The 21199-nt window shown below is 66.6% G+C and overlaps 1 protein-coding gene across 15 annotated transcripts in view; it reads left to right on the forward strand.

Annotated features, from left to right (window-relative positions):
* BRSK2 (BR serine/threonine kinase 2) overlaps positions 1-21199 on the forward strand; it is a 48664-nt gene that overhangs the window by 14839 nt on the left and 12626 nt on the right. For all 15 annotated transcript variants that reach the window (XR_008684354.2, XR_008684353.2, XM_055415170.2 and 12 more), the window contains exons 2-12: positions 13675-13769; positions 14019-14104; positions 16233-16373; positions 17252-17368; positions 17798-17831; positions 18019-18087; positions 18192-18338; positions 18904-18935; positions 19231-19395; positions 19481-19578; positions 19650-19800. Coding sequence is in view for 13 of the 15 variants with exons in the window: in XM_055415170.2 (XP_055271145.2) it covers positions 13675-13769; positions 14019-14104; positions 16233-16373; positions 17252-17368; positions 17798-17831; positions 18019-18087; positions 18192-18338; positions 18904-18935; positions 19231-19395; positions 19481-19578; positions 19650-19800 (1135 nt within the window). In the remaining 2 variants the exon portion in view is untranslated. The remainder of the gene's footprint in view (positions 1-13674; positions 13770-14018; positions 14105-16232; positions 16374-17251; positions 17369-17797; positions 17832-18018; positions 18088-18191; positions 18339-18903; positions 18936-19230; positions 19396-19480; positions 19579-19649; positions 19801-21199) is intronic.

Genomic DNA, 21199 nt, shown 5'->3' on the forward strand with positions numbered 1-21199 from the left:
GGCACCGGGGCCTCCCCAGCCCTGACCCTGCCTGCAGACCCCGCTCTGCCTGCTGTGAGCGCTTCCTTCCGCAGCCCCGAGTGGGTCCCTGCTGTGTGGGGGTCCTGGACATGCCCAGGTGGACGGGTGCCGGGGCAGTGGCCTTTGGAAGGACCTGGGGGGAATATGGTGACCACAGGGGTGGGGGCGTCGTGCTGCAGCCCCAGACTGTCCCTGCTCCCTCCCGCTTCCGCCTCCCAGACCCACAGGGCAGCCAGGCAGACGGGGAGGGCCCCCAGCTCTGCCTGCAGCCCTGCCTGGCTCCCAGCTGCCTGGCTCCCAGCTGCCGGCTCCTGGGTCGGGCCTGGGGGCTGGGGCTGCACCTGGAGCGTCTCGGGGCCCAGGTCTGCGCACGGGTCTGTCTGGCTCCGGTCCAGCCTCGGTTCCTGCCTGGGTGTGTCGGACGCTGATGTTTTTTCCTGGGAATTGCTGGTCTCCTCCTTGGCTCCGGGAAGCAGCCAGCACTGGCAGACTCCGATTCTAAAAGGGCTCGTCGGGTAGGAGGGCCGGGTTCACCAGGCCTCCTTCCTGCCTGAGTCACTTCTGGTTGTGTGTCTCCCAGCGACGCGCTTCACGGGAAATCCCAGGGAGGGCGGGCCATGCGCCATGAGCAGGCTACTTGGGGCAGGGGTGACAGGCCTGGACACCTTGGGGAGGTGGTCGGCTGGCCCCAGCAGCCAGGTGGAAACGCTCTGGCACTTTTAAGTCCGCGAGTCACTGACTCCTCCCCAGGGCCGCTGAGACGGGGCAGCAAGTCGGGCTTAGCCAACACAAGGGAAGGAAAACTCTCCACTCCGCACTGTCTCAGCCTGGGCGACTCCAGGCCGGTCACGGAGCCTCTCTGAGCCGGGGCCCTGCGGTAAGGGTGGCTGTCGCGTGTCTGCCCGGCAGAGGCGTGAGAGCCGTCCGTGGCCGTGTGCCTTCTCATCACCGTGACGGCCGCGTGTCCTCACCGGCCACGGCCTCTGCGTGTGCTGGCTGCTCTTCTCCGGGGTCCCCCTGCTCCGCTCGAGTTGACCTGGGGCACCTCTTGCCCGGCCCTTCCTGCGGGGCGCCGGGGCTCCCAGAGCTGTCCCAGGGTAGGGGCAGGGGCAGGCTGGTCTCCTGGGGGTGCTCCTTGGGTGGGGCTGGCCGCAGGCCGGGGCCTCACGGTTGGGGGCGCAGCAGGGCAGGTGGGTCAGGGACCAGGCAGGTCACCAGCCACCCCCAGCACAGGCAGGCTGGCACTGTGGCGGGGGTGGGGAGCGGGCAGGGGAGGGGGCTCTGCCTCACCTTTTGTGCAGGAGGCAGGTGCTGCTGGGGCTGGGGGCAGGGGTCCCTGAGGCCTGTGGGGGCTGCGGCCAGCGGCTTGCTGTGAGCCCAGGGCCCAGCTGAAGTGAGCGGGAGGTGGGGGGGGGGGGCTCGGTGCCCCTGCCTGTCTGTTCCCAGCGTCGTCATGGCAACAGATGGTGGTCTGGCAGGAAAGAGGAGGCGGAGGGCTTTGTGTGAGGAGGCTGGGGATCTGGAGAGCAGCTGGGAGCCTCCAGGGAGGGGTGGGGGCCCTGGCCCCCAGCACAGCCCAGTTCCCAGGAAGGTTGTAGACACGAGCGCCCCTGCGGGTGTCTTGCCGCTCCGCCCTCCCCACCTCCTCTCGGGCCGCTGCCCCCACCTGGACACCCCAGGAGCCTGGGTCGGCAGGCACAGTGGGGTGGGGGTGCTGCGGCTGCACAGTGAGCCTGGCTATGTCCCCGGCCCTGGGGTGGGAGACGGGCTGGCTGAGCGCAGCAGCGTCACCGCCCGGCGAGATTGAGCCCCAGCGGGTCCTGGGGCCACGGCCCCTCTGGTCCACCGTGTCCCGCTGCGTCTGGGGAGGGGCCCAACTTCACGGGGTGAAGGCTCCTCAGCCCACCCTGTGCCCCCTGCCCTAGCCATGTCCTCCCCAAGGCCAGGCTGGAGCTTCCTGCAGACAGCGTCCGTCCTGTAGGCCCCGTCTGGCTGTGTAACCGCTGGACAGCCGGGGACGTCTCTCCAGGCTTCCTTGAGGAGTCCTCTGGGTTTCCTGTCCGCGCCGTTGCCTCTCTTTTTCCCCGCAGTGTTTACTGTGAGCTCGTCACACGGGTTTCCGGGGAGGCCGCCCAGTCGGTCGGGTTCCTTTCTCCCGGGGAAGCCCTGTCCTGCCCTGGACTGCTGTGTGTCTCCAAGGGGCCTCCTCCTTGGGGTTGGGGTTCCCAGGACCCCTCTGGGTGGGACGGTGGCTTCCTTCTGGTCTGGCATGCCCTCCTGGCAGGTGACTTCCCAGGAGAGGCGGCCCGGGAGGTGCCCCCTCTGCACACTCCGGCTCCCCCGTGAGCTCTGGCCCTCAAGTGCTAACGGAACCAGGTGCCTGTGTGGCTCTCCTGCCTTTTTCTTTGCATCAGAGCTCCTTGGAGGTGTTACGCTCCTTGAAGCCAGTCTTTTCCCTCTGCTCCTGGAGCTGACTGCCCGACCCTCATGGCACCGAGTCCGTGGTCACTTGGCAGGCCTGCCCCATCCCAGCGTGGGCCTCAGGTGGACGGCTTCCCTCACCCGGGAGACCCCGCGTTTGCCCTTTTGTTCCGTCCTCCCATTCCACTTCTGCGGACCCTCTGATTCTGCCCGCTGAGAGCTGGAGTGCCCCATCAGCTTGGCCGTCCTCGCCGGCAGACGGTCACCCCAGGGGCCTTGTGCTCCCCGCACTCGGGGCCTGCTGCACCTTTGCCCTCCCTCGCTTTCAGCCTGGGTGTCCCTTTCCCCGATCGGAGTCTCTCCTAGTCTGAGTGTTCAGATCATTTGCATTTTGTGTAATTACTGACACGCTCTGCTTTACGTCTGCTGTCTGTCTGTCTGTTCTCTGTACACTTTTCGTCCTTTCCTGCCTTTTTTGGTGTCAACAGGTATTTTTAAAAATTATTCCACTTTCTTTCCTCTTTTAGTTAGTGTTTTGGCTACTCCCTTTAATTGTTTCTTTAGAGGTGGCTCTGGAGCAGGTGTTCCCGTTCGTGGGGAGACCCTCGCAGGGAGCCCACGAGGGCCAGACTGTTTTCATCCTTCGGCGCTCCGTTCTTCAGCTTGGACGCTCTGCGTCGACCTGTCTTAGATTTCAGCAGTCCTTTCTTCTGTTCTGTCCAGTCTGCTCTGTGGTCCATTCAATGAATTCTTTTTGTGCATCTTTTCTCTAATTAAAAAGATATTTTGTAATATTATTGCAAAGTCCTTTTCAGAGAATCTTGCCGCTTGGGCCAGCGGCAGCCTGCTGCGTTGGCTGTTTTTCCTCTGGAGGGTCAGGTCACTTTTCCTGCTTCGGTGTGTGCCATCGTCTTTGTTGTGCGCCAGGCATCATTTATTCAGATCAGTGGGTCCCCCAGGAAGGCTCACCTTTCCCCCGTCGGGCTTTCTCTGGGTCAGGACTGAGTGGCCACTTCAGTGACTCTCTGTCCGGCTCTAGCCAGGTGTCTCGAGGTGTTAGGCCCCACGGTGGATGCCTCTTCTTTTGTCGCTTGTTTGAATGCCTGTCCCTGGAGAAGCCCAGTGCGTACTTGTCGAGTGAACGAGTGCAGCAAGCTTCCGTGGCCTCACCCTGGAGAGGCCGTGCCCGGATGTAGGCAGTGGACGGGCGGACCGGGGGCCTTTTGCTCTGGCAGAACCCCTGCCCCGGGCATCAGCTCTGCCCACTCAGCTGCCCCCTTGGGGTCTCATGCTGGGCTGACCGTCTCTTTGCGTTTCAGCCTTTCTTTCGGTTTTTGCTCCGTCTTGTTGGGCATCTTCTCATGCTTTAGTCTTTATTTCAGCAGCTTGTTTCTCTAGCTCTTACTGCTATATCTTGGAGCTCCTTCTTGCGACTTCATCCTTTTCGGGGATTTCTCGTTTTATAGGTGTAGCAACTTTTTAAATCCTGGGAAGTCAGTGCAACAAACAGTTAAACAACGTAAAGCTGTCTGTTTCCGCCGAGCCAGTGCTGTTGGTTTCTCAGACGTCCTCTGGTGTGTGCCTGGCCGTTTACCATCTGTGGGAGAATCAGGAATGGTTGGTTGCCTGGGCCTCTCCTGGGGCGTCCCCTGCCCCGAGTTCAGTGTGCAGTGTCTGGTGGGGGCGTGCTGAGGGCAGGGCCCGGCTGTTCGGCCTGCCAGGACGAGGACGAGCAGGCGCTTCCTGGCCCCTGGGGTCCTGGGCTGTGACCCCAGCCGTGTTGCACACTTGGCCTTGGGAGGAGTGGGATGCTGACCTGGGCTGTCCCCCCGGCTGTGCCCGTCTGCTGCTGCAGCTCCATCCCAGGCCCAGCTGGCGCTGGCACCTGCAGCCTCTCTCGGGCACCCCACCCAGAGGCTGGCAGGCCCAGCCCCTGCCCGGCCCCCGTTACCTGCCTTCCTCTTTCCAGAGGTTTCTGGTTTTGAGATTTCCTTTCCGCCACCAGGTTCCCTCTCATAATCCGTGGGGTGGGGTCAGCAGGAGGCAAACACAAGTGACCCGGACCTGTCTGGCTGGCAGGACCCTGGCAGCCTCTCCTGGTGCTGACCCCCAGCCGACGTCCTCCCAGGTCCCCCCAGCATCCCGGGCCCCCTGCCCCAGAGCCTCACCCGGCTCTGCTGCTCTGTCACCTGGGCCGGCAGAGTCCTCTGGGCCGGTCCCCCCTCTTGCTTCCTCTCCTGATTCATTGTTGTCAATGGCGCTGCTTTTGCAAGCGCGCCTCGCTGTGGCCTGCTTGGGAAACGCCTCCGGGCACCTCGCGGCCACAGAGGGTGCACCTATTCCTGGCTGCCTCCAAAGCCCACACCAGCCTGTGGTGGGGGCAGTGTCTCCCAGCTGCTGAGCCAGAGGCCTAGGTGCTTGGCACCCCCTTCACTCCCAACGGGTACCCAGCCTCTCCCGCCCCTTCTCAGCTTTGACCTGGGGAACCTGGGCTGAGTGTCTCTTGGGGAGGAGAGTCTGTGTCCCCAGGGTCACTGCAGCCCCTCCCTCAGCCCTCTGCTGGGCCCTGGCAACTGAGCCTTCATCCCAGGCGTCTCAGCACCTTCCTACTGGGCCCGGAGCTGAGCGGGAGCCTGGGGGGTGTTGGGGGGAGGGCAGGCAAGCGCCCTCAGGATGGGGGCCCTGACCACAAAGCCTGAGCAGGAGCTTGGGGTGGGGTGGGGGAAGGGCAGTCAAGCCCCCCAGGAGAGGATGGGGGCTCTGACCACAGCTCTGTGCCCACCGCTGGCCCAGCCCGGGAGGGCCTTCAGGTCCCAGCAGGAAGGGGGCCACGTAAGGGGCGCAGGATGGCCACAGAGACGGGCAGGGCTCCTGAGGGCGGGTGGGGAGCAGACCCTGTCTCCTCCCTCCCTTGGGTCGAGGGCTGCCCCGCTGAGCCTCCGGTAACCTCCTCTGGTGTTTGGGTGCTGTGGGGGGTGGCAGGCAGGGAGCCCTGCAGAGGCGGCTGCAGTGCTGTGTGAAATATTTCAGGGCTTAATTAATTTGAGAGGTTCCTTTCCGAGCGTGAACAGCCGTCTCCCGCCTGCCTGGCGCTGGCGGGCGAAGGAAGCCGCGGAGTCTATATTGAGAGCGAGCCTCGCGGCGCGCCCCCGGCCGAGTCCAGCCCCGGGGGAGCGCGGGCGGCGTGTGGCGGTGTCGCGGGGGGCCCGGAAGCCTGGGCGCCCCGGGGCGGATGGCGCGCGATGCGGGCGTCCCCACCAGCCCGAGGAGGAGGGGAGGCTTGGGGAGCTCGGCCCCCGGGGGAGAGTGCGAGGGAAGCGGCGGGGGCTCGGCCGGGGCGGGAAAGGGGCGGCCGCGGGAAGCGCCGGGCGCGCGCTGATGAGGCCGAGGCCGCGGGTCTGCGTGCGCCCCGGCTTTGCGCGCGGGTGGCGGCCTGTTTGAAGCGGGCGCCTGGGGCGCTGGGGGTGCCCCCAGGCCCAGCTCTCCGCTCTCCCCGCGCTGCGCCTGGAGGAGCAGACTGAAGCCGCCAGGGAGGCGGTCCTGGACCGCCAGGGAGCGCAGAAGAGGGGCGGCTGCTCAGGGCGCCCCCGGACGTCCTCCTGGGCCCGTCCTCGAGTCCAGGCCGAGGGACTGACTGGGGCCGCGGCCAGGGATGCCGATGGAACTCGGCGCGCTGCTGACCCCCGGAGGACAGGGCTCTGTGTCCTTTCTTCGATAGTTCATCAGGTCTCTGTCTCCTGAAGCCCCAGAACTTCCCCAGCCGAGCATGGGCCCCGGGTGGGCAGGTGCGAAGGGAAGTCACTTGGAGAGGGTGCTGGGCAGCGGGCTGCAGGGCTGCCGGCAGGTGGGGGCAAGTGGGCGGAACAGCCGCAAGGGGTGGTGAGGCTTGGCTTCCCTGCGACCCCCCAGCTCCCCCTGCACCAGCCCGGAGCACCGTGGGCCCTGCCCCAGCACAGTCTCCCTCAGGCTTGGAGGGAGCGAAGAGGAACCCCCAGGAGGGAGGGTCCCTCCCCCAGGACCCCCTGGGCCCTGGAGTCCCATCCCCCACCGGCCCAGTCTGGGCCCTGCCCCCGCCCCGAGGGTGGGGACTCCTGCAGAGTGGACTCCTGGACTCTGAGGGCCCTTCGGGCTGTGGGAAGCCCTGTGGGGGTGTGGATGGGGCCCGGCATCCAGGCACCAGGACTCCGCTGGTGGGGGGCATCTCCTGAGGTTGGGGCTAGTGTTGGGGGTGTCTGAGCTTAGAGGTCACAGTCGGGGGTGTGGTGCGGGGGGCCGCCTGCTCAGCCCAGAGAAGAGGGGGCGCTTTGGAGCCGACAGCTGGCTCTGGCGCCCGCCAGCTCCCTGGGCGGGCGGGCCCCTCCTACTGCCCCGCGCCGGCTCCTGTCCGTGGTGCTGAAAGGGACTTCGGGCGCTCAGCTCGCTGCCCGCCCCTCCGCAGCCCCGGGGAGGGGGCAGGTATTCGCTGCAGCATCTCTGTCCTGCCCCTGTCTGTTTGCCCAGCACACCTGCGACTCCCCAAGCCTGTCCTGAGGGGGCGATGGGGAGGCCCACCTTCAGGGCTGGCCGGCGTGGGGCCGCTTCTCCTGACCCCTCAGGAAGTGGCAGTCAGTGGGCCTTGGAGCTCCGCAGGCCTGCCCTAGTCTCGTTTCCCCTTCTGAGGAAGGGAGGGGCTGTTGCAAGGGTCAGGATTCAAGTGGAACATACGGAGGAGCCTTAGTTCTGACCCAGTGGTGATGTGGCTGGAGCGGGTGGCTGCATCCAGGCCTGACCACTGCCCAGGCTGCTGCTCCTGGGTCTCAGCTGTGCACAGGGTGGCCGGGTCTGCAGCCCACGAGGTGCCTTCCCCAGCGCTGTGCCCGCTGCAGGCAGGGTGAGGAAGGGAGCCGGTGTTGGCTTTTGTGGAGTTGCAGACCCTCACTCCCCTCCCCAAACCTGTCCTTACGTCTCAAGCCCCCGCGAGTGCTGAGAACTCTTGGGAACTCCTTCAAACACACAAGGCCTCTGCTGCGTTTGGGTGGGTGTGGGGAGGGGCCCACCTAACAGTGAGTGACTTGAAGACACGTGCCAACATAGAAGAGTGAAAGTGGCAGCCTCTCCGTCATGTCCAACTATGTGACCCCAGGAACTGTAGCCAGCCAGGCTCCTCTGTCCATGGAGTCCTCCAGGCAAGGATACTGGAGTGGGTGGCCATTCCTTTCTCCAGGGGAACTTCCCGACCCAGGGATCGAACTGAGGTCTCCTGCACTGCAGGTGAATTCTTTACTGTCTGAACCACCAGGGAAGCCTGTGCTTGCGTAGCATCCTCTGGAATGAAGGGAAACCCTTCTGAAATGTACCAGGAGGTTGTGATGAGAGGAGACAGGGTGAATGCCGTGTGAGCTGAAGGCCCCGCGCACAGCCCTCTGGGCCGCACACACTGCCGCATATCTGCTCGCTACAGCAAGTCTTGTTCTCAGCTCCAAGGGTCGGAAGTCTGCAGGTGGCTCTCTGACCTGCTGAGGGAGGATGGGCCCAGGCCCCTTGTCCCGGTGGCCTGTGGCTCTTCTGGAAGCAGCACCGTGGCCTCTGCCGCCTTGTCCGCTGACCACTCCCGCCTCTGTCCAGTCTCCATCTGCTTCTCTTTTTTGAGAACCTTGTCGTTGGACTTGAGGCCCACTTGTCCTACACGCAGGGCGATTCCTCCTGAGATCTGTGATTTAAGTGCTCTGCAAAGGCCAGTTTCCCACATAGGCTTACGCGTGGGGTCCAGGCACTGGGACATGGGCCGCTGTTCGACCCCAATGCACCTGGCTTTGGAGCCCCAGGCGGATCCCTGCCCCCCAGCAGGAGCTGCTCAGCTGCCGCCCGGAGCACTCGTCCTGCAGGATGAGGAGCCGATGCCCTTCCTGGAAGGGCTCCTCACCCACAGCCGGCACCCGCGGGTAGGGGGGTAGGAGGAAAGCCAGGTGGGCACGAGGGGTTAACCCTCACGCTAGTGGGGTGGCCTCCTGCCCACCCTCAGGACCCCCCACCCACCCAGGCAGACCCTCGAGGGGGCTGTGTCAGGGGAAGAGACAGGTCAGTGTGTGTCTCCGCGGAGCATCGCCTTGAGACAGGGCAGCAGGCTCCTTCACGCAGTGACTCCCAGGATCCCAAAGGAAGCTGACCTCTCGTTAGCATCTGACCTTGGAGAAAGGAGGCCGTCCATTCTGCCACATCCCACTGGCTACACAGACCAGCCCTGGTGCAGCCTGAGGAGGACCGCACTGCCCTGGGGGTCCCTGGGGAGGACCGCACTGCCCTGGGGGTCCCTGGGGAGGACCATGTTGCCCTGGGGGTCCCTGGGGTCCTTGTGGGGCTGCATTCTGCCGAGGTGAGTGGACAGCAGCGCACTGAGGAGGCAGGTGTATACACGTGTGCTCCTCCAGCTGGCCTGTGCCTCCTCCCTCATCACTGCTGCCCGGTGGAGTCTGGGGAGCTGGGAGAGGGGCTTTTCCTTGGGCGCAGTTTCTTGGGGCGCCCCTCAGGCCCGTCCTGGTCCTGTGCCCTCCTTTGGCTGCCCCCTGGGGCATCTGTTGGCACAGGCTCCTCTGTGGGCCTCGGGTTCCTTCCTGAGTTCTGCCGCCACAGCCACCCGCCCTCTCTCCATCAGGAGGGCACGTGTGAGCCCCCGGGAGCGCGGGCTGGGGTCTCTGGGCCAGTGCTTGGAGGGGGGGTGGGGGTGTGGCCAGGGCAGAGCCAGGAAGCTGCAGGAGCAGCTGAGACCCCCACGGTGGCAGGACCTCAGAGAAGCCACTGGGCTGGGCTTGGGTGCAGGGCCTGGGAAGCTCTGGTCCCAGGGATGGTCCTGGGCAGCCCGCAGGCTCTCAGCAGTACGCCAGAGGTGTCCCCTCCCAGAGCGGGGACTCAGCCCTGTCCTGCCCCTTCTCAGTTACAGTAACAAGCCGTGCCTGCCCCCACTGCCCTCCAAGCTCCCTGGAGCCGTTGTGAGAAGCTGGGCTGGGAGGCAGGGCGGGCTCAAGGTGGCCAGCTGTGCTGACTCATTTCCCCACGAGCCAGTGTGGAGTGGCATCCCCCGCCCTCGTCCAGGAGAGCCCCGCGGGAGCGGCGGTGGGCTGTGCACCCCGGGAAGGCAGCGTCCCCACACCCCCACGGCGAGGTGTGCAGAGGCGGCGGAAACTGGGTCGCCATCAGCTGTGCCTGTGGCTCCGTGGAGCTGACCACACGGTCCAGCGGCGCAGTGATGGTCATGGAGAGGGCCGGCCACCCACCCCAGGGTCAGCGACCTTTGGGTGGTCCCGTGAGCATCAGCAGCAGGACGCTGGTGTCTCCTGAGGCACCGAGAAGGGCTCTGGGGGGGTCCAGGCTGCCCTTCCCTCCTCCTGGCTCTGCGGATGGCTGAGGGGAGGGGCCCTCGGGTGCCTGGTGCTGGGCTCTGGTGAGTCCTGTGCCCACTCCCGCTCAGCCTGGTCACCCGGGCCGGAGCCCCCAGCACAGGGAGGCCGGTCTGGGCACACTGACGGGGGCTTCACAGGAACGGGTGTGTCCTATCCCTCAAAGACCTGGGGTTGTCAGACCAAGCTGGGTGTCCGGACACCACGGACAGCGGCCGGAGCAGCCCAGCAGCGCCTTGGGTTCCTGTCCGCCCCACCCCACGTGCTCCCCAGGTGCAGAGTGACTTAGATCAGCAGTGCCAACTCGGGGCTGGGGCCCTCCCCCTCCCCCTCCCCCTCCCCCAGAGCCTCTGGGAGACAAGCTGACTCCCACCCTTTCATGAGCGTTCACCCTCTTTTGGGGGGCACATGGTAGAAGCCGCAGGAGGGGTCTCCGGGGTGGAGTGGAGGTGAACGGCTGGGGGGCCTCAGGTGGCCCTGAGCTCAGGACGCAGGACGGAGGGATGGATTGCCTGGGGAGCTGAGCTGCGCTGCCCGCCCGCGGGGGCTGGGGGCCGAGGGCAGCCCACCTCGGCTGGGCACCCCGAGAACTCGGTGAGGGGAGCCCGGTGCCTGCCTGGCCAGGCCTGCAGAGGCTTATTGCTCAGGGAAGGGGGGAAACAGTGCTGGAGGCTGGGGTGCAGTCTGGGGAGCGTCCCCCGCCATATCTGTAGGGAGGGAGCCCCAGAAGTCCTGCTGCCCCCTCTTCCTTCGGCTTCAGCTGCCCTGTGGGGCCACAGGGCTGGGCCCAGGTGCAGAGGCCCCGTCCCTCTCAGGCGCGGCAGCACCGCCTGTCCAGACCTTGTCCAGCCCCGGGCAGTCTCTGGGCAGTGGAGTCTGGGGCTCCCCGCGGGACGGAGGTTCCTGCGCTCCATTCTGTCCTCCACGGTGGCGGTCCCCGCGTTGCTGAGCCCTCCAACAGGATCTTTTCCAAAGGACCATGACCAAGAAGAAGAGGGGTCTCAAAGGTGACCAGAGGGCCTGGGTGAGGCGTCTGCTCTGGAACACCCCACCCGGCCTCCGACCCCTCAGACCCTCCAGCCCCCGCCCTGCAGGTCTGAGGCCCCAGGGTCGCAGCCTGAGCCGCACGCCTCCGCCCTCCTGCTCCCCCGCTCCCAGGTCCCCAAGGCTCTGCCATCCTTCCTCCAGTAGCTGGGGGCGGGAGCCGGGCCTGTGACTGCCTCCAGGCCCGCGGGCCCAGTGGCTGAGGGCAGGGCAGAGCTGCCTGGGAGGCTGGGCCGTCCGGGTGAGGAAGGTTCCTGTGGTCGGCACCTGGGCGTGCGTGAGGGAGTCTGCACTCAGCCGGCGGCCCCTGGGTCCCTGGACTCCCCAGGCTGTGCTCAGGAAGCCTGCCCACCGTGTCCATACACACGTACGCAGGTGCCTGCTGGGCTACAGCGGGGAACCCGTGGCTGGGCCCAGGGTTCTCGGGTCGACCCTGAGGAGCCCTCCCTGCAGCCCTGGGCGCCTGCCGCCAGAGCAGGACTGCCAGTTTCTCCAGCAATTATCTGTGACACTGTATACTTTTCTTCTCTTGCCTGTGCCCGAATTTGCTGTAAAGACAATAATTAGAGATTAAGTCACAATTGGAAAATGAGCCTGAGCTGTTGGAGGGCTGGTAATCAGGGCGGTCCTAGGCTTCCCTCACAGGCCCTCCCTTCCTCCAGGGAAGTTGTGGGGCTGCTTGAAACCCAAACCCAGAGGGCCCTGGGGCTGCAGGAGACCGGCAGACCCTGGGAGGCCCAGAAGCTCCACCTGACAGGGGCACCTCTGTGCTGGGCTTTGCAGGGTGTGTAGGAATCCGTGCACAGCCTACTTTTGGGGACAGAGGCAACAAGCGGGAGAAGAGGAAGGCAGGGAGGAAGCTGCCAGAGTTCTAGGGCATGGCTCAGGGCAGCCCGCTGCGCCTGGGCCCAGAGCAGCTCCCTGCCTGCCTGGGGCGAGTCCCGGGCCCCTTGTCTGCTGGGTTCTCGGTCCTCCCGGCCTCTCTTTGTGTGTCCGTGTCTCATGGCCCCGGTGCGCCATCAGCAGACTGCCTGCTGTGATTATCAGGGTTGGGGGTCGGCCACCTCACGCCCCACTTCTGGAGCCACCGGTGTTGCCCCCCAGGCTGCCATTGAGGTGAAGTTCATGTTCCTTTGTTCCCCACGTGTCTCTGAGTCCTGCCTCCTGAGGACACGCATGTTAGGGGTATGTGTGTGCACTGGTGTGCCAGGCCCCTGTGCAGGGTGTGAGGCTCGGCAGTAGGGCCGCCGGTGGCTCCCCGGGAACCCTTGCCTGTTCTGTCTGCAGTTTGTCCCACATCTGCCCTGGGTCTCAGAGGGGCTCATGTCCCTGAGAACAGCCGGGCCACCGTGGCTGCAGCTCCTTGAGGCCTGTCCGCCTTGTCTGGGCGAGGGGTCTGTGCCAGGCCCAGGTGCTGTCCTGGAGGCGTGGAGGCCCTGGGCTCACCTTTGAATCGCAGACACCACTGAAGCCCCTGCTCCCTGGGGCCCACTCACTCTGCTGTCCTCTGACCTGAATCACAGGCTAGGATCAAAGGCAGCTGGTGAGAGCCCCAGGAGCCACAGCCACAGTCCCAGCTCCCGCGGGGACTCCGTCTTTCCCTGAGCTGAAGAAGGGCAGGCTCAGGGCTTCCACCAGGCCTGGTCCCCCGCCCTCGTCTGGCCCACCTGCCTCTGGGGAGCACGGATCACCTCCCAGCCACCCGCAAGCTCGCTGCCCATGGGCAAGGCTGCAGGGGGTTGGCGGGGAGGGGGCAGTGGGCGAGGAGGAGGACGCGAGCTGCTGGAAAGGTGTGAGTGTTCATGAAACCACCCCAAATAGAGACGCATGCCCCTTAGGGGAAGCTGCATGTGGCAAAAGGTTTGTTTTCCAAGCAAAAGGGCTTTGCAGTTTTCTGAGAGCTGCCCCGTAGCGGCATCCAAAGGGGCAAGTGCACAGCCAGCTGGTTGGAGCCACGAGCCGCATCGAGGTCACAGTTAGAGCAGCAGCAGAGCATGAATTGAGATGGGCGTCTGCCCAGGCCAAGCACGGGCTGCAGTGCTGGGAGCCCGGCATCTCCCCCGGGGCTGCCTCTGGGCTCCCACGTGCTGGAGGCAGTTCCAGCTCTGGTGGTCACCTCTGTGCCCATTGGGGAATGGGTGTCTGGGTCTGAGGCCACAGAGAGCACAGGAGGCCAGGAACCATCCTGGGGAGGGAGGGAGAGAGGCTGCCAGCGGCTCTGCCAGTGAATCTCCACGGGGTTGGAGGGGGGCAGGTGCCCACGTGACCGGGAGGCAGCGAGCAGGACTGAGGGTCCCTGCAGCATGCTGGTGACAGCAGAGGTGCATTGGCAGCGCCCTGCCCAGGGAGGGACCCCGTACCTGCACCGGTGCCGTGGGGTGAGGGGTGCCCAGGGCCCTTCTGTCCAGAGGTTCTCAGGCCAGGAGGAGGGTGATGGGTAGTGGTGCAGGGTCGGTGAGGCCCAGCGTGGGGGTTGGGAGTGTGGGAATGGCTGTCACCCTCCTCCCCACTGAGGGGATGGGCTTCCAGCTGACGTCTGGGGAGGGACTCTAGGTGTCACTGGCGGGGAGTGAGGGCCGGCCTGAGGCCAGGCTGGAGGAGGCCGAGACTGCGGTGTGGCGTGGGGCAGGGACTGTGCTGGGGGCAGCCTCTGGCCGGTGCCTGAGGAGTGGGGGCAGAGAGCTCCTGGGGTCTGGCTCAGGACTTTCCAGGTGGGGCAGGAGCCCAGGGCCTCAGGGGCTGAGTGAGGGGCCCCAAGGGCAGGGTGCGAGCCGCAGCCCGGCTGGACGGGGTCTAAGACCTGCTGTCTCCCCAGGCCTGGTGAAACTGGGGATCCACTGTGTCACGTGCCAGAAGGTGGCCGTCAAGATCGTCAACCGGGAGAAACTCAGCGAGTCTGTACTGATGAAGGTGAGGGGGCGGGCGGGGGCCCTGCAGCTGGTGACCGTGTGGGTCGGGGGCACGAAGTTCAGGGTGCTCCAAGATACCCGGGTGGGAGCCGGGAGCTCACGGAAGGGGACCCGGGGGTGGACTGGCAGGGACGGGGCGCAACCGGGGCGGGGGGAGGCAGGGACCAGGCACGGCTGGGGCACACGAACTGGGCAGAGCTGGGGGGCAGGGAGACCCCTGGGGAGCCCCCAGTGACGGCGGCCCCCGCAGGTGGAGCGGGAGATCGCGATCCTGAAGCTGATCGAGCACCCCCACGTCCTCAAGCTGCACGACGTCTATGAAAACAAAAAATATTTGTAGGTATTGCTGGGGGCGGAGAGCGGGGCGGGGCCTCCTGTGTGCGGAGAGCGGGGCGGGGCCTCCTTGTGCGGAGAGCGGGGCGGGGCCTCCGGGGGCGGGGCCTCCGGGGGCGGGGCTATCCAGGCGCTTTCTCCTGCCCGGTGACCCTCGCGCAGCCGCCGCAGCCTCCACGTGCTCCTCACGGGCATGGGGACCCCCAGGCTGGCTGGCTGCACTGTCGCCACGGCCTGCTGTCCGGCTGCCTGAGCGTGGCTGACCTGTCACCACCGAGGCCGGCGGACCTCTCCCTGCGTGGGCAGCCCGCGAACGTGCACCCTCCCGCGAGTGGCTTCAGCGAGGGCACCCAGAGTGGAGCCGCCCGCTCACAGGGTCACCGAGGGGGCGTCGGCTCTATCGCTGCCGTGGGCGTGGCTGGAGGCAGAGCCCGCGCCCTCCTTGGGACAGCGGCGGAGCGAGGGGGTGCAGACAGGAAGTCCGTCTGGCACCGCTCCCTCAGGCCCGTTGCTCCAGGGGCTCCTCGGGGCCTCCAGCCCGGCCCTGACTGCGCCCTGATGCACGCAGGCCGGCCAGCCCGGGTGGCTCTGTCCTGGGCAGCCCTTGGGGAGTAGGGGGCCCAGCGCCCCACCAGCAGCCCCCTCAGAGTGTTTAGTGGCAGACGGTGTGACAAGCCGCCCCCATGGGGTCCAGGAAAAACAGGGCCCCCGCACTACAGGCCTGGGGGCTGAGGGAGGTGGGGGTGGTCCTGGGCCCTCGACACTGGTGATCGAGGAGCTGCCATCAGGACCACGATGAGGGGCACGACCCATGGGTCTCCCCTTCTGTCTATATCACCCCCATTGGCCTGACTGGGGACCCACCTGCTCCTGTCTCGATGCCGGCCCGTGAGCCTGGGGTGCGGGTGGGTGCTCGGCAGGTCTTGCCCACGTCTTCACAGAGGAAACAGTCACTTGTCTTTCTGTTCTGATACTTATGGGGCTGCTGGGCAGAGAGTGGGGCTCCTAGGAGGCCCCCCAGGATGGACTAGAAGCAGGGAGGGGCCAGGGTTGGCAGGCCAGGTGGGGGACACAGTCAAGACAGGCTGGGTGACGGGACAGGATGCTGCTGGGCCCAGCGCCCTCCCAGGGTGCCAGGGTGGGCCGGGAGCCTGGAGGTGGGAGCTTAGGCAGGGCCTCTGCCCCTGAGCTGGGGGCACCGCCTGGCCGAACTCTCAGGAACAGGGCGGGCCCCGGGAACCACCCCTCTCCCCGCTGACATCCCACTGGGTCCCCACCCTGTGTCCCAGTCCCTTCCTCCCCCAACTCCTCCTCACCACAGAACACACAGGCTGTCACCCCCCACTGGCCCCTCCATTTCTGTAAGCCCAGCTCCTGATGCCAACACCCCCAGGGCCACACTGCCGTCCCTGCCCGCCCTGGTCACACTGCACAGCCCCTGTCACCCCCTCCGTCCCCAAGCCCCCTCAGACCAGCAGAACCACCCCTGCCCGGCTCCCACCAGGGGTTCCTCAGGGTCTGTGCTCAGCCTGAGTCCCAGCTCCCCTGAGGACCACCGCCCACCCCACCCCAGAAACCAGCCCCTCAGGCTCCACCCCAGCGAGGCTCAGCTCGGACACAGCCCACTTCTCCATTTAGAGGGCCATGGGGTTCCCCGCCTACACCATCCAGCTGTGTTAAGCCAAGTTGGGGGCAGTCACTACCTGCCATTTGGACATCCACCCAGGCCCCTCCCCCACTCTGGCCCCTCCTCCCACTCAGGCCCTGCCGCACATCTTCCCAGACCAGCTGTGCCCTGCCCCAACCCGTCCCTTTTGAGGTCTGCCCTGCTAGCCCCTGACTCCCTCAGGGCCTGAGCATCTGATATGTCCTCGCTCATCCAGGAGCCCAGGAAGGGCCTGGAAGGACCAAACCTCAGGCTCACGAGAGGGTCAGCTACCTCAGTGCCCCTCTGGTCTTGAGGCTTAGTGTGGGCCTGCTTCCTGGGCCTGCCAGGAGGGGAGTGGGCAGGCGCCCACCTGTTGAGGGGCAGTGCTGGGGCTTGGTGAAGGACGGTACTGGGACCAGGTGGTGGTCCACTGCCTCTGGACAGCGGTGCCCTGGCCCACCCATCGCCTGCCTGCCCCTGCAGATACCTGGTGCTAGAACATGTGTCTGGTGGAGAGCTCTTTGACTACCTGGTCAAGAAGGGGAGGCTGACCCCCAAAGAGGCCCGGAAGTTCTTCCGCCAGATCATCTCTGCGCTGGACTTCTGCCACAGCCACTCCATATGGTGTGTCCCCGCCCACCAGGCACCCCGCCCCCACCAGCTGCCCCCCTGCCCCTTCAGGCACCCCAGTTCAGTTCAGTCGCTCAGTTGTGTCCGACTCTTGGCGACCCCATGGACTGCAACATGCCAGGCCTCCCTGTCCATCACCAACTCCCAGAGCTTACTCAAACTCATATCCATTGAGTCGGTGATGCCATCCAGCCATCTCATCCTCTGTCGTCCCCTTCTCCTGCCCTTAACCTTTCCCAGCATCAGGGTCTTTTCCAGTGAGTCAGTTCTTCCCATCAGGTGGCCAAAGTACTGGAGCTTCAGCTTCATGATTCATCTTTCCAGTGAATATTCAAGACTGATCTCCTTTAGGAGGGACTGGGTGGGTCTCTGTGCAGGCACCCTGTTCCCTACCAAACAGCCCCCGTCCCTGCAGGTGTACCTCCCCGCCTCTTGCACTCCCCCCACCCCGCACTGGATCAGACATATCCCTGCTGACCCCCTCGGGGCATTAGAAAGCTTTCTGCCAGGTGCCCACCCAAATCTCCTTGGTGCTTTCAGAGGCCTGGGGGCCAGGGTGTCCTTGGTCTGGGGGCCCCAGGTTGGTGCTGGCCCTGAGCAGGTGTGGTAGGGGAAGGGTCCAGAGCAGGTGTGAGGTGTGGTGGGGGAAGCAGGAAAGGGGAGAGACTCTAAGAAGTAAAGCAGAGCGTGCTCATCGCTAGCAGTCCTGTCCGCCCATCCTGCCAGCCTGCAGCCATCGGCCCGAGGGATACTTCCGATTGGCCGCTGGTGACATCAGCGGGCTGCGCTGCCATTGGTCTCCTGCTGTGAGGGCGGGGTTTTAGGGCCGGGGACTCCTGCCGCGGTCAGCCTCAATCCCGCCTTACTTCCAGCCACAGGGATCTGAAACCAGAAAACCTTCTGCTGGACGAGAAGAATAACATCCGGATCGCAGACTTCGGCATGGCGTCGCTGCAGGTTGGCGACAGCCTGCTAGAGACCAGCTGTGGGTGAGCTGAGCCCCGAGCCGGCCTCCGGTTCTACATGGGCCAGGACGGTGACCGCAGCCTAGCCCCATGGCTGCCCCACCAGGTGGCCCCGCGGCCTGGGCTGGAGGCAGGGGCCCGGCTCCCCCGTGGGGCTGCCGGGGCAGGGATAAGGCGTGTCCCGTGGTCCTGTCTCTGCCCGCCGACTCCTTGGGTCCCTGGCTCCCGGGAGCATGCAGAGGGTATGAGGTTGTGGGAGAATTGGCACCAAAGCCCTGGGACCCCCTAGTAGGGCGTCCATGCCAGGCAGAGTCTGGAGGCATGGAGCGGGATCACCCCGCTCTGTCTCCACCTGCTGCCTTTCTGGGGGGCAGCCCAGAAGTCTCCGGGGTGGGATGGCTGGGGCACGGTGCGTTGTGAGCCTCCTGCCCTGACTTCGGCTTTTGCCTTCAGGTCGCCCCACTATGCCTGTCCGGAGGTGATCCGGGTAAGTAGCCACCCCACCCCAGCCCCTGCCCAGCCAAGGGGCCTCCCTGCCCCGGTGGTCGCAGACCCCCAGGTCGGGGCCTGGCCGCCTGGCCGAGGCGCCGCCCCCGGGGCCAGCGCTTCCCGGACCCTCCGTCCCCGCAAGAATTACGGCCCTGCGCCCCCACCAACCCCAGGACTGTCCGCAGGGGGAGAAATACGACGGCCGCAAGGCAGACGTGTGGAGCTGCGGCGTGATTCTGTTCGCGCTGCTGGTGGTGAGGCTCCCCGCGCCCCCGACCCCCCATCACCTCCCTACGCCCTCCGTCCCCCCAGTCCCCGCCCCGTGGGTCCGCCCGCCCTAACCCCGCGCCGCCGGCAGGGTGCGCTGCCCTTCGACGACGACAACCTGCGGCAGCTGCTGGAGAAGGTGAAGCGCGGCGTCTTCCACATGCCGCACTTCATCCCGCCCGACTGCCAGAGCCTGCTGCGCGGCATGATCGAGGTGGACGCGGCGCGGCGCCTCACGGTGCGTGCGCCCGGGCAGGGCCCCGAGCGCGGTTCTCCCGGACCCGCTCCGGGGCGGGGGTGGGGGGAGCCAGGGTCTGGGGGGACCAAGGTTTGGGGTCCCCCGCTCTGAAAGAGGCCCAGCGCGCCCCCGTCGGGGCGGAGCGCCTCCTGCTCTCCTGCGCCCAGCCTCCGCTCGGCCCTCGCCCCGCTGCCCCCTGCTCCCCTCCCTCCGCCCCGCCCTGAGCCCTGGGGGGCTCCTGCTGCTAACCCCGCAGCGCCCTCCCCCTGCTTGCAGCCCCGCTCCCCCTACCTCCCCGCCGTCTCCGGGGAGGCCTGTCCTCTCCCCCGTGGGTAGGTAGGCTCAGGGCGCTAGCCAGGCATCTGGGATGGGCCCCCTCCGTGAGCCGCGGCCGCCCCCGCGCTCCCTCCCGCCCCCGGCTCCACATCTGTCGCCCCCGCCTCCCGCCGTCTGGCTCGCTCCGCGCTCGGCCTCCAGCCCCGCCCCTCCGCTCCTGCCCCTCTCGCCTCCTAACGCGGCCTCGGCTCCTTCCTCGTACTAACTCCCTGTTTCTCTTTCCTTGTAGCTAGAGCACATTCAGAAACACATATGGTATATGTAAGTAGCTTTTCCTGCCCTCATCGCCCGCTTTGCCTGCCTCTGTGGCCCGGAGGGCCCGCTAGGGACAGCGGGGGGAGGGCCCGGCCCAGCGCAGGCCTGCCTCCAGTGCTAGGTATATGGCCCCCGGCTAGCTCTCGGGGATCCTGGCCGGCCCGCGCTGGGCACAGGCAGGACGCACGAGATGTGCAGGGGCCGGGCGCAGGGAGAGCAGCAGGACTCAGGCCCAGGGCTGGGGAGCGGGCGAGGAGCCTCGGCTGCTGCCGGAGGGAGTGACCGGGCCCTGTCCCCGCAGAGGAGGCAAGAACGAGCCGGAGCCGGAGCAGCCTGTCCCTCGCAAGGTGCAGATCCGCTCCCTGCCCAGCCTGGAGGACATCGACCCGGACGTGCTGGACAGCATGCACTCGCTTGGCTGCTTCCGGGACCGCAACAAGCTGCTGCAGGACCTGCTGTCCGAGGAGTGCGTCTAGGGGCCTGCCTGGGGGCGGGGGCGCCGCCCTCCGGGGACCCCCACCCACGCTTCCGGCGCCTCTTGCCCTCTGCAGGGAGAACCAGGAAAAGATGATCTATTTCCTCCTCCTGGACCGGAAGGAAAGGTACCCGAGCCACGAGGACGAGGACCTGCCGCCCAGGAACGAGATAGGTATGGGGTCCTGGGGGCCGGCGCGCGCCGCCCCTGTGGGCTGCCGGGCCCTGACCCCGCTCTGCACGCAGACCCGCCCCGGAAGCGCGTGGACTCGCCGATGCTCAACCGGCATGGCAAGCGGCGGCCTGAGCGGAAGTCCATGGAGGTGCTGAGCGTGACGGACGGCGGCTCCCCGGTGCCCGCACGCCGGGCCCTGGAGATGGCCCAGCACGGCCAGAGGTGCGTACCTCCTGCCGCCCCGGCCAGGCGGCGCTAGACTGGGCCTGGTTCCTCTCTGCACCCAGGCCCTGGGGCTGGGCTAAGGCTGTTTCGTGGCACTGGGCTGAGCTGTGCCTGGGGAGGTGTCGGGGTACGGGGCCTGCTTGGACTGCAGTGGGCCGGGTTGGGCAGGGCTGTGAAGAGCTGGACTGGGCTGGCTGGCTGAGCTGAGCTGGGCTGGGCTGGGCTGGACTGAGCTGGAATAAGGTGATCTGGGCTGAACTCTGAGCAGACTGGGCTGGGCTGGGCTGAGCGGGGCAGGGCTTTGCTTGGTTGGCCTGGGTCAGGCTGGGTTGGGTGAGGCCATCCTGGACAGAGCTGGGCTGGAGTGGATTGGACTGGGCAGGGCTGGGTGGAGGTCATCTGTGTTGAGAGCCGCAGCCCAGGAGGCTTAACCCCGATTGATGCTGAGCCCGCGTTTGGGTCAGCTGTGGCCAGGCAGGGGTCAGGGATGTGGAATCTTGGGGTGGGGGGGTCTGGGCCCCCGAGGAGGGGCGGGCATCGGGGCCCTGCAGAGCCTCTGGTGCTCCCCAGTGCTGGGCGAGACCAAGCCTCCCTGCCCAGGCAGGGCCTTCAGCCCTCAAGGAGGCCCTGGGGGCGGGAGCTCCGTGAGAGGTCTCACTGTGGGAGCCCCGGCCACACCGGTTAGCTGGGTGCTCGGCGCTGGCCTCTGAGAAACTGCAGGCTGTGGGCCACCGTCAGGATTAAACAGGCCACCGACCCACTGGCCACGGCCCCCGCCCCGGCAGTCCCAGCCCCCACCCTCTGGGGTCTCAGCCTCTGGGGCCCTCTCCAGGTCTGCCGGTCACCGTGGTTCACCGCCCGCAGGGTCCTGCCCCGGGGTTGGGGGCAGGGAGGAACAGGTGGAAGGTCTTGCTTGTCGGGGCACCTCTCCTGGAGGCGCTGTCCTTTCCGAGCCTTGTGCTGGCTTCTGGCTCCACAGTTGCGGGCAGGCTGGGGGCTCGCCAGCCTCCTCCCCGCCCCGCACATCCCCCCTTCGGCCGTCCTGGCTTCTGCTCTGCCTTCCAGGCCCGCGTTCCTCAGGGGCGGTGGGTGGGGGCTGGGGCGGGGTCGGGTCAGTCATCCCAGGGGTCACTGGAAAGCTGACCCTCCCCGCCCCCCGCACTTTCTGCTCCATCTCAGAGGCTGCTTCTCCCATGGCTTGGCCCCTTGTCCAGGTGACAGGCCACACCTCTGGGCGGTGCCAGGTGTTCTCCAAGGCCGCCCTGCCCATCAGGCCGCCGGGTGTGCTGCTCCCGCCTGCCCAGCCCTCCTGTGCACCTGGCCTCAGCCAGCGGGCTGTGACCAGCTCGGAGGTGTGGAGGGCCGGCCTCCTGGACCACCTGGCAGGGCCGCGGCA

The sequence above is a fragment of the Moschus berezovskii genome, chromosome 25 (genome assembly GCF_049115385.1).
Source record: "Moschus berezovskii isolate FMDL1 chromosome 25, NW_MosBer_1.0, whole genome shotgun sequence".
NCBI classification, from domain to species: Eukaryota; Metazoa; Chordata; class Mammalia; order Artiodactyla; family Moschidae; genus Moschus; species Moschus berezovskii.